This window comes from Myotis daubentonii, chromosome 2 (assembly GCF_963259705.1).
Source record: "Myotis daubentonii chromosome 2, mMyoDau2.1, whole genome shotgun sequence".
Classification (NCBI taxonomy): Eukaryota; Metazoa; Chordata; class Mammalia; order Chiroptera; family Vespertilionidae; genus Myotis; species Myotis daubentonii.
Window position 1 is genome coordinate 36265806 of NC_081841.1, and position 14720 is coordinate 36280525.

The following is a 14720-nucleotide window of genomic DNA, read 5'->3' on the forward strand; positions in this document are numbered from 1 at the left end:
TATATAATGAAGCCTCCGTAAAAATTCAAGAAGACAGGACTCATCTTCTGACTAACTAATTTTGCTTAGTATAATACTCTCCAGGTTCCTCCATGCTGTCTCAAGGGTAAGATATCCTTCTGTTTTCTCTTTTTCCCCCCTTTTTAAAAATCTTTATTGTTCAAAGTATTACATATGTCCCCTTTTTCCCCCACCTACCCCTCCAGCCCATTCCCCCTCACCACCCCACTGTCTGCATCCATGGCTTATGCATATATGCATACAAAGTCTTTGGTTAATTACCTCCCACCCACCCACCTTCCCCCACCTTCCCTCTGAGATTCCACACTCTGTTCCATGCTTCCATGTCTCTGGATCCACTTTATTCATCCGTTTATTTTGTTACTTAGATTCCACATGTGAGTGAGATCATGTGATACTTGTCTTTCTCTAACTGGCTTTTTCACTTAGTATGATACTCGCCAGGTCCTTCCATGCTGTCTCAAAGGTTAAGAAGTTCTTCTTTTTTACAGCTGCATAGTATTCCATGATGTAAATGTACCACAGCTTTTTTATTCACTCATCTACTGATAAGCACGTGGGCAGTTTCCAGGTCTTAGCTATTGTAAATTGTGCTGCTATGAACATAGGGGCACATACATTCTTTGTGATTAGTGTTTCAGGTTTCTTGGGATATATTCCTAGTTCCTCTATAGACACCGATTTATTTGAAACACAGTTCTTTAAAGATAAAACCCAGCCGAAACCGGTTTGGCTCAGTGGATAGAGCGTCAGCTTGCGGACTGAAAGGTCCCAGGTTCGATTCCGGTCAAGGGCATGTACCTGGGTTGCGGGCATATCTCCAGTAGGAGGTGTGCAGGAGGCAGCTGATCGATGTTTCTCTCTCATCGATGTTTCTAACTCTCTATCTCTCTCCCTTCCCCTCTGTAAAAAATCAATGAAATATATTAAAAAAAAAAAAGAAACGAAAAAAAAAAAATAAAAAAATAAAGATAAAACCCATTCTCCTTAGCTTAGTATGTGTGGCCTGAAAAAGGCAGCTGCCCTACATCTGGCCCACCCCTCTCCTGCAACCTTCTACTGCCACACCCTATGGGTGATATATGTACCACTTCTATGGAACTAGTTTGTACAATACCCCAGGCCTCCTTCCCTGTGGAAAAGCTGTCCTCACTGCCTGAGCACATTCTCTCTTTCGCACCTGCCTTCCTCTTCCATTGGGCAGGTCCTCCTCTGGCCTCCTCACCCTTCCTTGTCCCTCCCTGGCACCTTTACCAAAGGTGTGTTGCACTTCAGTGTTTTCTCATAAGCCCGCCACGATCCAATTTGCTACAATACATTTATCTCATGGTACTGAGAGCTCTCAAGGGTGAAAATTAGATTTTTCTAATGACATCACTGGTATCTACCAAATGTTTACAAATAGCTGTCCAATTCCAACCCCCAGGGTAGCTACCAGGATCAACTTCAAACTTCACTCCTATTACTAATTAGATCCCATTCAAGCACTTACTTTCAAAATCTACAAAGGGTTTGTCACTCAGTAATTCTGGTTGGAACCCCTTTCTTCCAGCTGCCCTCTCTTTTTACATTGTCTACACAGGATTTAGACATTCCACAGCTCTATCTGTCTCCTTGGCAATGTCAACAAGGATTTTCCTTTTATTTCTCTGCCAGCCTGGGTCTATTGCTTTCTTTGAGAACCATGGAAAAGTTCACCCCAAGCAAGAGCCTTCTTTAGTTAATCTCACACGAACCTGACTCTACCTGCACACACACATAATCAGCCCTCCACGACCTTGCCTGCTGATAATCCTGTGTCATCTATTATGTGCTGCTTTCTAAGCGAGAAGGTTCAGAAAGGGCAAGGACTGAGTCCTCTATTTCCTGCTCTACCTGCAGCATTCTCTGCGGTGCTGTGCAGTTATCCGGCTCCTAAGAAACATTATTAGAGCAGGTATGAAATCTTAAAGATGACTTTGCGGTTTTATAAATTCCAAAACAATTACTCACAACTCCAGCATTTTCAGCATCGCAACGTGTGTCTTGTTTTTTAGGTAGTATTTAGATATTAAAATAAAACTGAAAAATAAAATAAATAAAAGCCATGGAGCTTTTTCTCTCTTATAATAAAACAAACGCTTCTAGGATGTTACAACTCAAAATGTTGGGAACTCCCCACCCCACCTCAATGACATGAACAATGCTTTGCAATTAAAGATCTGGGCATCTTTAAAAAGCAAAAGGATAATCATTGTTTTTCAACTGTCACAGGCTAGTTTCCACCTATTGTTGAAAATCAGTGTTTTATCAAGCGATGGTGACTACAATCGCTGTGACTTTGCCACACCTCTGGACACTTTCCCACCAGCAGCACAAGCACCTCAGGAAGGACTTGTCTGGACAGAGCCGACATATGAAGTATAAAACCCCAACTAATGGCTGTCAGTATTTTGAAACTATGACTTCTTTTTTGGTACTACAATACTACACAGAATCACCCAATCTGTTATACTAGTTAAAATCAGTAGAAAACAGATTCCTAGCTTTCAATTTTCAGATATGTATTTAATGCTTAATTCTCCTTCTCTCACCTTGCCATAAAAAATGTCATCTAAAATATTAAAGATGACAGAAGAGATCCTACAAACACATCAGACTCTTTAATGAACACAATAGCATCTGACATTTAAAGTCGTGTTCTCTAGAAATACAATGAAAAGACAATCTTTCAAGTTCTTGTAGAGGTATGAGCTGCTTTCTACTTTTCAGAGTTTAATGAGTTCATTTATGTATTGAGGTCATGGATCTTCATTAAAGTTAATAAATAATTTAATTCTTAACAATCCAATCGTTTGAATGGATCAAATGACACAAGTTTTAATTACAGAAATTAATGAGGAAAACTAACAATGTGTAATTATAAATTTTTGTAGACAACATCCGTAGCTAAAACAGCCATTGATTGGAAAGTGAATTAAGAAAAAGAACCACGAACATAAAAGCCAAAAGAATTTTAATCCTAGTTTATCTTTTATGAGACATCTAGTAGACTTTTCTAATTCTTTTTCTAGATAAAAATTTTCTACCTGACTACTTAATTTTGTTTCAAACAGTTACTTTTCAAAAAACTTCAAAACGAGAACTAAGAAGACAGAACCAAGAGAGACAGAACCTAGGCACAGAACCTACACAGAACGTTCTCGTTCTCTAGAGGCAGAAGAACTTCGCTGGAGAGAACATGGCAAAAGATCCTGGACAGAAACTGGCCTCAGAACCTAGAGACAGAACCTAGCGAGAGAACATGGCAAAAGATCCTGGACTGAACCTGACTACAGAAATTGGCAAGAGAACCTGACTAGAATCTGGCTACAGAACCTGGCTGGAGAAACTGGAGAACCTAGAGAACCTAGCAAGAGAACATGGACACAGAACCTGGCTGGAGATCCTAACCAGAACTTCGCTGGAGATCCAGACCAGAACTTGGCTGGAGATCCTGGCTAGAGATCCTGGCTAGGCTGCTGATCAACTGGATGCTGTCTCCGTGTCCTTCCTTCTTCGCCAACTCCGTCCACACCTTTGGGGACCCCTGGACCTGCTGGGGTTGGACCCCAGCACAGCAGTAGATGGGTAGATAAAAAAGCAGTGGTACATTTACACAATGGAATACTACGCAGCTGTAAAAAAGAAAGAACTCTTACCATTTGCAACAGCATGGATGGACCTGGAGATTACCTATTATGCTAAGCAAAATAAGCCAGTCAGAGAAAGATAAGTATCACATGATCTCACTCACATGTGGAATCTAATGAACAGAATAAACTGATGAACAAAATAGATCCAGAGACATAGAAGCATTGAACAGACTGATGAATTTCAGAGAGAAGGCAGGGGTGGAGGGGTAGGTGGGAGTGATTAACCAGGGAACTTAAATGCATAAGTGCATAGCCCATGGACGCGGAGAATTGAGTGGTAAAGGCCTGGGAGGGGCGAGTTCAGGATTGAGGGGGTCAATGGGAAAACAAACAAACAAATGGGACATCTGGAATATTTTCAACAATAAACACAAATTTTAAAAAATATACTATTTATAATAGGACCAAAAATATCCATTTCCCAAAAATAAATTCAGCTACTCTTCTACTTTATGGAGAAAATTTTTATTGAAAAATTTAATAAATGAACAATAGAATCCTAAAAGAAAAAAAGAAAAAAAAAACTTCAAAACATTTCTGATATAAGGAGCCCATAAACTGCAAAGCTATATTTCATTCAGCTGAAGGGATTCATAAATAATGAGTCAGTTATTTATAAAATAAGAAGAATCCTTATTTATCACAGGATAAAATGAATCATGCCGCTTACCTTGAGCCACACACTCACTGTGCCAAGCACTCTACCTCATTCAATTCTCTTAGTAATCTTATTATATAAATATTGTGATTATCCCCCTTTCACCAGAGGATATTGAAGCTTAGAGAGATTAATTTTCCCAAATGTGATTCCAAATGCTTCTCAGATACAAATCCCTAAATTCTCCTTCCCATTATAGAAGGCTGAATAACTTCTTTACACTCCTTCATTCATTCCAAACATATTCATCAAATAAGTTCTAGGCACTGTCCTAGGTGCAGGGGAAACAGTGGTGATGTCAAGAAAATTCCCTGCCTTAACAGAACATACATTCTGATAGAGAAATAGGTATGTATAATATAAAATGCACAATAAATCAGATGGTAATAAGCACAGATTAACAGGATGGAGAGGGCCATGGGTGTGGGTGCCAGTTTAGACAGGGGATCAGGATGTGTATGGAAACATCCTGTTTCCCACACCTTTTTCTCATCAGTTCTCCATCCCCACTTCCTTACCCTCCCTCACATCCTAACCCCAAAGTTATATAAGTAATACCAAAAACTCCAAGACCAAATTCTGGTTGTAAATCCTAGAAGAAACAAAGTTGAAAAACAGAAAGAGAGTTGAGGAGAGTAGAATAAAAGGATTTTTTCATACATCTAAAAAAAACACAGTATTTTCAAAATTATTTTCAAGTTAGATAACCAAATTTTAACCAAATCATTTCTAAAACATCTATGCCTTTACTTCTCTCCACCCTTCATACCTATCTGACTGTCAACATGCTTTTAGCGGATAAAGAAAAGAGCATACATGTTTTTACCATATTTATTGACAGTTCTCGGACAATTCTATGTCTGAGGAAGAAAACCCTTTCCTCTCCAGTGGTATCAACAATGAAAGCCACCCAACAGTGAAACAGTGGCCACTGGAGATGAACCTGAAACTACCCAGACTATACGACAATGAGCTCACCGCCTCTCCAATGCAGACATTCTGAAAGAGTGAAGCTCCATGGGAAATTTTAGGACCAATCACATGAATATGCAAATCAGATACCCCATTCCACGTGACCTTCCAGTAAACCAACCCCCAGGGTTCTGCTGCTGTTTAATATTTTTATTGCTGACACTATTACAGATGTCCTCCATTGTTCCCCCTTTACTCACCTCATGCCAGCCCCAGGCCCCATTCCCCCTCCCTCTGGCCATCACCACACTGTTATCTGCATCCATGGGTTATGCATATATGTTCTTTGCCTAAAAACATATCTTTTATCCAGTTCCCCCCACCCCCTTCCCTCTGACATATGTCAGTCTGTTCCATGTATCCATGCCTCTGATTCTATGTTGTTTAATTTTAAGACAAAGATTATTTTAAGGCTTCAGTTAATATTCACATTTGAAGAAAAATGGATCAGTCAACCCAGAACACGATAGGCAGTAATGAAACGTGTATAATGTCCTAATTGGGACTTGCTCCTGCAAATTATAATGTACGTTAGAAAACCGAACTGCCCATTTCTCTATTTCAGAATCAGAGATTCCATAGCACTGCATCCATCGGTCTCACCTCTGCCGCCAAGTAGTTCCCGGTTGCAAGGTGTTTAAATCTGAACAAGCTGTTCCATTGTCCCGCACCCCCACGGCATGGGTCGTGATGAACCACCTACAGACAAAAAGAGCAGGGACAATAATGGCTAAAACATATTCACGGACCTGGCAAGCAAATGCCAACAGTTTACACGGGGCGCCCGCCTGTTGACGCTAACTCCTCAAATCTAAAATGTGTTTTCGTGAGAGGACAACAGGGCAGAAAAATAAAAGTCCCCATAAATGAGCAAAGGACATAACAGTGAACTCACTGTACACGCATGATACTATGCTTTATGTCTGCAAATACAGCTTCCCTCCGAAGACATGTTCCCAGGCCAAACTGGAAAGATGGTAGGGTTCCCCCCATTTGGTATTTAAGGATTCATTCAACAAACAGTATGGAAAACCTGCGAGGTGCCAGGTGGTCTTCTAGACCACAGGGACACGGCAATGAACAAGACTAGAGCTTTCAATGAGTAAGATTTGAGGAACCAGGGGGGGCTGCTTTAGGTATGACAATCAGCATGGACATCCGCCTATGACAAGACACACAGCATGAGGAGGTGATGTGTGAGCCGAAACCCAGAGGATAAGAATGAGACAGTCATGCAGAGAGATTGGAAGAGCTCATTCCAAGCAGAGAGAACCCCAGATGCCCAGGCCTGGAGGTCTGGACTAACGTAACCCTTGGCCCTTCCCATGTGTGCTTATGGCGAGCACCATGTCCTTTGATGCCTGTCCTTGGAACTGGCCTTGCCCCAAATGCTGAGCCACTATGCTCACTGAGAATAAAAGCAGAAGATCTGAAACAGGCGGTAACGACCGGTTTGGTGCAGTAGCAAGACTCAGGCTTTACAGCCTGCAGATGCCTGTGTTTGAGTCCCGGCCCAGCCAGTTGCTATGGTATGATTACAGTGAATAATTTAATATCTTCAAGCCTGTGTCTTCATATATAAAGTGGGGTTAATTCATAGGATTGTTGTGGAGATATCATAAGACATTCCAGAGCCTAGGAGTACTTTTCATCATCTCCCTCAACAGGTTAGCTTCTTTTTATTAATACTGACTACTCTTGAACTCCTGCTCAGCCTCAAGTTCTGTATGTGTATATAATATATATATATAATATATATAATATAATATACATATATAATATATATGTGTATATATATTATGTCTTTTTCTAGACTCCATCTTCTATGTCTTCTCCTACTCCAATAGCTCAAATGAGATAATAATCATGAAAATACTTCCAAGTGGATGAAGTCTTTAAAATCATTCCTCCTATGGCCGGAAACCAGTCAATCCTACAAGGCTCAGTTTTCAAATCAAACTTCTTCCACAAATCCTTTGCTAATCACACCAGCATCTGAGACCTTGTCAATGTCTGAATTCTTGCTCCCTTGTGGGAGGCATAGATACCTTTGAGAATCTGATCAATCTATTGGTTTTCTTATGTACACAAACATATTTTATATACACATGTTAGAGGTTAACAAATAACTTGAAGATCACCATTGATCCCAGACTAAGAACTAGACTATAGTAGGTCTAGCAATGGTAGTACAGCTCCCTAGGGAACAATTTGGAGATACAGAAAGGGAGATGTCTTCGTTTGTCTCAGTGACTTGGGAGAAATGCTTTTGGCATTGATGGGCAGTGGACAAGACATTATACATCCTGCAGTTCACACATGTTAGCTATTCTGTGTACACACAGGGCCATCCCACCTTCACCCTCCCATGCCTCGCTGTATTACAGGGGCTGGAAGCCTGGCTGGTGGGGTGCTGGAGACATTTCATCAGAATGAAAAGGAGAGCAAAGTACAGAAAGGATCCTCTTTTGGCTCCAGGAAAGGTGGTGGCAGCTGCCTGGTGAAGGCTCCTACAGGCAGGGAGGGGTGCAGGCTCCTACAGGCAGGGAGGGGTGCAGGCTCCTACAGGCAGGGGTGCAGGCTCCTATAGGCAGGAGTACAGGCCCCTACAGGATGGGGTGCAGGCCCCTACAGGGTGGGGTGCAGGCTCCTACAGGGTGGGGTGCAGGCTCCTACAGGCAGGGGTGCAGGCTCCTAAAGGCTGGGGTGCAGGCTCCTACAGGCAGGGGTGCAGGCTCCTACAGGCCGGGGTGCAGGCTCCTACAGGCAGGGGTGCAGGCTCCTACAGGGTGGGGTACAGGCTCCTACAGGCAGGGGTGCAGGCTCCTACAGGCAGGGGTGCAGGCTCCTACAGGCCGGGATGCAGGCTCCTACAGGCCGGGGTGCAGGCTCCTACAGGCAGGGGTGCAGGCTCCTACAGGGTGGGGTGCAGGCTCCTACAGAGTGGGGTGCAGGCTCCAAAAGGCCGGGGTGCAGGCTCCAAAAGGCCGGGGTGCAGGCTCCTACAGGCAGGAGTACAGGCTCCTACAGGCCGGGGTGCAGGCTCCTACAGGCCGGGGTGCAGGCTCACTGGGTGGGTGAGGACTCCCAAAGCACAGCAGGAGAAGCCTGTCCAGGCTCAGGGTGGGGCATAGCGGGTTACTGCACTGCCAGATCCTCATGGGAGACTACTGCTCCCGGCCCTGACCGGTGTGGCTCAGTGGATAGAGCGTCGGCCTGCGGACTGAAGGGTCCCAGGTTCGATTCGGGTCAAGGGCATGTATTACCTGGGTTGCGGGCACATCCCCAGTAGGGGGTGTGCAGGAGGCAGCTGATCCATGTTTCCCTCTCATGGATGTTTCTCTCTATCCCTCTCCCTTCCTCTCTGTAAAAAATCAATAAAATATATATTAAAAAAAAAAAAAAGACTACTGCTCCCAACCCGTTTTCCCCATCCAGTCCTTCCAATAGCACTGAAACCTAATTTCCTATATGAAATACCTCTTTTCTTGAAACACCTGATGCTCAGGTTTCCTGACCGATACACCACACAACAGAGAAACGTGCCCCAGCCTACCTCCTTCAAATCTCCTACAGAAAGAACCCGCCACAAATATAAATGGGCAATACGTTGATACATAATCATACTAAAAAGCATTTACATCAAGTGATATGAGAAGTCCAATAATTTAAGAGAAATACACTATGAAGAGAGAAGCTTAAATGAATTCAAGACATCTCAACATTATTGAATAATTTATTCGCTCTCTCCCTTCTGACTGCTCAGCGGGTTATAACATTTCCAACTAATGCATTTTGTTGAAATGGATTTCAGTGCAGTGGTACAGTTACAGCCAAAGCTATAAAACTAATAGCAAATATATTGAAAAGATTCAAAACTCCTTTCAACAAATTTAGAGCCAAACATCAAACAGGCAGAGGTACATGAAATGCGGGGAACTCACTGGAGAGGGAAGTCACTATGTGGCCTTTTCATCACTGTATTTTATTAATAAAGTTTTAAAATAATATCTCACATTATTGCTATCCCTTTATTTTTTTAATTTTCAGAGCACACAAACTGATAAGAAAGTTATGGTGTGGAAACACATATTTTAATTATTAATTTCTTTTCAGGTAACTTATCTTTCAGTCTTACCAGGATGAGAGAAGTTGTCAGGGTGACGACTCTTTTCCCCAACACCTTCTCAATTCCTTATCTCCCACTGAGGGATATGGTCTCTCCTGAATGCCACAGACTGAAAGGATGCCTCAACAAGTGGTGGATTTCAAGATAGACAATATGTTCTTTGTGCTATTTCATTTCTATTACAAACCATGTCATAACTTAGAGAATTATTTTGATGTTACACTTATAATGAAGGCTCAGCTCATTTGCATAAACATCATACTGCTTCATTTCTCTGTTTCAGTAGTCTGTAATTTGCCTTATTGTCCCTGTTTCAATTATGGTTATTTCCCTCTTTTTTAATCATGTACAATTAAGTCTCTTCTGTTAAGCACTAAAGAGTTTAATTATGCACCTCTGCTCTTTCATTTTCCTGTGCTCATATAGAATGCTGTCTTATCCTCTGCGTTTAACACTTCTTTCATGTGTCCTTCAAAGTTAGGTATACATACACTATCTTCTAGAGTAGGTATTTGCATGTTGAAGTACATATTATTTTATTATAAAGTATTTTCCTTTTATTTCTCCTTCATATTAGAATTTGGGGCATTTTATTAATTTTTAATCATGAGAATATATAGATAATATTACCTATGAGTTTCATTTTAGGATATTAAAGGAAGTATCAGAGAATATATGCTGAAAAGGGCGAGTAATGGGTTTAAGGTGGTTGAGATCCACTGTATAAGCCTGGATGTGCATTAAGTCAAGATGGAATTTATCAGATGTTGGCTTGTTTATAAGCAATTATGCATATCTTATCTCCTCCACTGTATCGAAAGGTTCTGTAAAGAAAAATCCGTATCTTACATTTTCCTAATTACTCTACCATATTGGGACATTTAAAGGATACTTTTCAAAGGTTGAATGAATTCCTAACTATGGCTCTCCTCATCCCACTAGAAAAAAAAAATGGCATTCCTGAAGAACTAGCTGTTCTTTGCAGTGACGGTAGGTCTGAGGTTCACTTAAAGTGAGTCATCCCACCCCATCTTAACTCCAATGACAGTTGAGACACATAGCCTTCAGTCTCATCAATGTTGACAACATGCATTTCACAATGGATTTTTTAAAAGCAAAATCACATATACGCCCATATTAAACAAGAGGGAGAGAGGGAGAGGCCCCAGAGAAGACAGGTAAAGGAAATAGTAATGTATCAAATTGGTCACAGAATAAAGAAGTGCAAGTCAGTTCACAAAAAGTAATGTTTCATTCATCTATCATAAATGAAGCCTATGACGCTAAAACAATCAGCCTACTGAATCTTGTTTTGTTGATGTAAATATTTATTAAAAGCCAAATAATATTTCACTCACCTCTATTTCCCAGAGTGCTTTAGAACTAGTAGCAGAAGTGGCTGATTGACGCAAGGTTGTACGAAGAAAAATGTGCTGTTTTTTCTCATATTCATCACAGGTCAGAAATTTCTCTTGTTCTGCATGAAACAATCTAACGACGTCACCCTAGAAAAACAAGTCAAGGAAACTGTATTTCCAAGAGAAGGCTGACCATAAGACCTGAGGAGCAAGCGTACCTTTCTGATTTTGACAATCTACTTAGTGTTTAACAATTATTTCTACATTTCAAAATACAGGAGAGGAAACTAATGAAACACTTTTTGTGAGTATACAGCCGCATTCTAGGTTGATAGCTTTATAGTCACACGCTACACGATGAACACCAGGGGATGCGCATGATTTGCATCTGGAAGTTCAGTAAAACCACCTTTGATTCTTCCAGCAAATGTTCTGTGCAGCACATACTTACACCTTTCAGCACATCCTCTCGGTAAGAACTATATTTCATGAATAAAGTGATTTTCCAGCTGGTGTTGCAATTAACAGCATTCACCTATTAATGAAGAAATGCCAGGTTATACCACTACAGTTCCACGTTATAACAGAAATTATTTCTTCAACTACCAAAAGGTGAAAAAAGACAACTTTGGACAATGAGGTAGGTACTTCCACACAAATGTCTCCAAAGGACCATCTGAAAATAGCAATACAATAACTAATAATTATCTATTTGAACCTTAGGAGTATTCATCAGTGTCACTAGACTTAAGTTTATGAAAACAATGAAAGAAACTATATGCCTTTTGTTCTCTCTCATGAGAAAATGAACGAATTTACTTGTTTTCCTCCCAAACGTACCTCTTTGCACCCTGGGTTATCGAGAAGCTCGATGTTGCTCGCATGCAGTGGCTGTCCTGCGTTCACGGGCATCAGAACAACTTTATCGCCAACAACAATCTAGGAATCAGAAAGAAGTTGCCATTCAGTCGCTGTCTGGCTCTTTGGTCTATATTGGAAGCTAAAAATAACTCCATGAAAGTCCTCCTTGTTGACTTAACACCTGGCCTGTTTATCCTCCGAACAAACTTCAGTTCAATTCTTTTTCTCTTTCAGGTAAAATTCTTCTGATAAATGATCAGATAATCATGTCCCATAGTGCCCATCAACCTGAATTCATAAAGCTACTGTAGATTCTTTTCTCATTAGTCTCCCCTTTCAGTGAGAGCTTTCTTAACATCGATAACAGGTCATTATTCCTCCCCATGAGGTCTTAACGCTATGAGCACAGAAGATAGAGATAGTGAATACAACTGCCTCAAAAACCAATCCGCCTAAATAGTAGAACCACTTCAATTAGAAGTAGGTAATGATATACATTTGTATTATCTCTGGAATCAAAAACAGACCTGTTAAATTTGACCCTACCTATCATCTCAGAAATTTATTAAACATTCTAATGTCATCTGGATTCAGGAAATGCAGCATTAGGAACGACCTTGTAGAACTATGTTTACTGTTTGGGGGTTTAGGCATCTCCTTCAATTTTACCTTAAACATATCAAACTAGTAGTGCTCCTTAATCCTGGTGTTCGATTTTAAATTAAAATTAAAATTGGTTATGTGAAAAATGCTCTACAGAAGTAAGTCTAAGTTGATTTTTTTATTTATGATATCATTACCTGCTTTATCTTCAAGTACTTTTATTTATAACTCCAAATGTGGGGAAATTAAGTTATGCATTCTTAGTGATAATAATGAACAGTTTAATTTTATAGATAGGGAAGTTGCTTTTGTGATTAAGTTCCATTAAAGACTTATTACTGAAGTACCTACACTGCCATTTATAGAATTTCTCACCATCTGGGAAATGAAAACAAATACCTTCCCTGTGCATATTTCACAACTGAATATTAGAAGAAACTCATTTGACAGACAACTGACAAACAAGTTAGGACTTTGACAACAATAAACAGAACTTCTGCCCATACCCTAGCCTAGACCAAGATATTAAGAAATGTAATTTTTCATTTTCATGTAAATTAACCTTTTATAGATTATATAGAGGAATCCACATTCACACATGGTACTGTGGTCACATATCTGGAGATTCAAATATGACAGAGAAGTCTGGTTTGCAGAAATAGCTTCTAAACATCAACCTTCCTTTCAAGTCATCATCATTCAGATGATGTGACACACAGACCCATCATAGAAACTCTCTGTGTATAGACAAGGAGAGATCAACAAGAAACAGTGCTGAGGGAGAGGTAAAGGGGGCAGAGCTGGGTTATTTTTGTGTAAACAAAGGAGGAAGGGAAAGGAGTAAAAGTATATGCATAAGAAACCCTTCTAGTGGTTAACTGGAAGAGGGGTGGGAATTGGGGTGATGGTAAAAAGGCTAGAAGATGTTTCACAATAGATCTTTATAGTATTTTCTATTTTGAACCATGAATTGGTATTTCTTAAAATTAAATATAAACAAGAACATACAAAAGTCAACATGACATAAACATATTCCCAACATCCTCAAAAAAGAAAAAAAAAAGACACCACAACTTGTTATTGCACATGACCCCAAGGCAGCTCTAAGTCTCGGCCACCTGCAAGGCCGAGCAGTCCTCCTTACTATAAACAGTGGGGCTGACTCCACAGCCTCGCAGAGCTGCACCTGGTTTTCCAATTTCTTAAAGAACGTTGGGTCTGGTTTACTCTGTCATTCTTATCTGAACCAAAGTAAATATCAGTCAATAAGTTGCTAAATGTAATTCTACAGTTTAGCTATGTTCTTCCAAATGAAAGAATGCTTTTGGCTGCACCAATATTCACTGCTCTAAGTCTTACTATTTTACTATAGTTGTTTGTAAGCTTTGAGCCAATCCATATGTTATATGTACTTTAAAATAACACCCATAGTGACTTATATATTTTTAAATATATTTTTATTGATTTCAGAGAGGAAGGGAGAGGGATCAAGAGATAGAAACATCAGTGATGAGAGAGAATCATTGATCAACTGCCTCCTCGTGAGCGGGGATAGAACCCACAACCCAGGCATATGCCAGGACCAGGAATTGAACTGTGACCTCCTGGTTCATAGGTTGACACTCAACCACTGAGCTACCTCAGCCTGGCACAACTTATATATTTTTAAGAGACCAACCACATAACCAAAATGCTGCAAATTCTAAGGTTTCATAAGAACAGTATTCACGAGGAGAATCTAACATTAATTCATTGATTTCCAGGTCAAGTTCCTGATGATTACTTTGACTAACCAAGCTGAATAAGAATTTCAATGAAATAAGCAGTATGCCAATCACAAGAAATAAAAGGAACAGTAAGAGGTGAATGGAAGAATACAAAAGAGGGTAAGAAATAGTTCCTATTTTCAAAGAATACACACCTACTTAGATAACTTGGTAAATATAAACCTTGGTGAGATTCTCAGAAGAGTGCAGCCTGGGGCCTGATCCACTGACCAAGTCAGCTGCCTTCTGAGAAGCTATCTATTGAACAGAGAACTTGAGGATAAAGTCATTTTCTGCCACATCACATTAGCTCCAGTGCACAAACATCTAAACATTTTCAATTCCAAAAGCACTTATATTGATTCTATGTACCAGCCAGGTGAGATTCAAGCTGGGATCTTACTGAATTTTAAGAATATTCTAATGCCATTAGCAGCTACCCTTCTTTTGAAGTGGCACCTGGTATGGGGGAAAGAACCTTGCAGTAGAAAGCAAAAGCATCAGTCTTAGTCCTGCCTTTGCTATAAATCCAAGGCGTCCGGTTTTACAAAATAGCAAAATCTACTTGCTATATGAAGAGTCTTTCCCTAAGAGTTGAATTTTTCTCTTGATTGAAAGAGGCCTATCCTTTTCTCACTTTTAAAATCTGCCATCATGGTAAAGAACTAATGTCTTCTT

At 40.3% G+C, this 14720-nt stretch overlaps 1 protein-coding gene across 7 annotated transcripts in view; it reads right to left on the bottom strand.

Moving 5' to 3' along the window:
- The window catches only part of ITPR2 (inositol 1,4,5-trisphosphate receptor type 2), a 439774-nt gene that overhangs the window by 329797 nt on the left and 95257 nt on the right, over window positions 1-14720 (bottom strand). For 5 of the 7 annotated variants that reach the window (XM_059682414.1, XM_059682412.1, XM_059682413.1 and 2 more), the window contains 4 exons: window positions 11653-11751; window positions 11264-11347; window positions 10813-10959; window positions 5929-6024 (listed from right to left, as the gene is read on the bottom strand). In XM_059682414.1, coding sequence (XP_059538397.1) covers window positions 5929-6024; window positions 10813-10959; window positions 11264-11347; window positions 11653-11751 — 426 coding nt within the window. Of the gene's footprint in view, window positions 1-5928; window positions 6025-10812; window positions 10960-11263; window positions 11348-11652; window positions 11752-14197; window positions 14296-14720 lie in introns of those variants that run through there. The other 2 variants (XM_059682417.1, XM_059682415.1) reach the window with 2 other exon arrangements.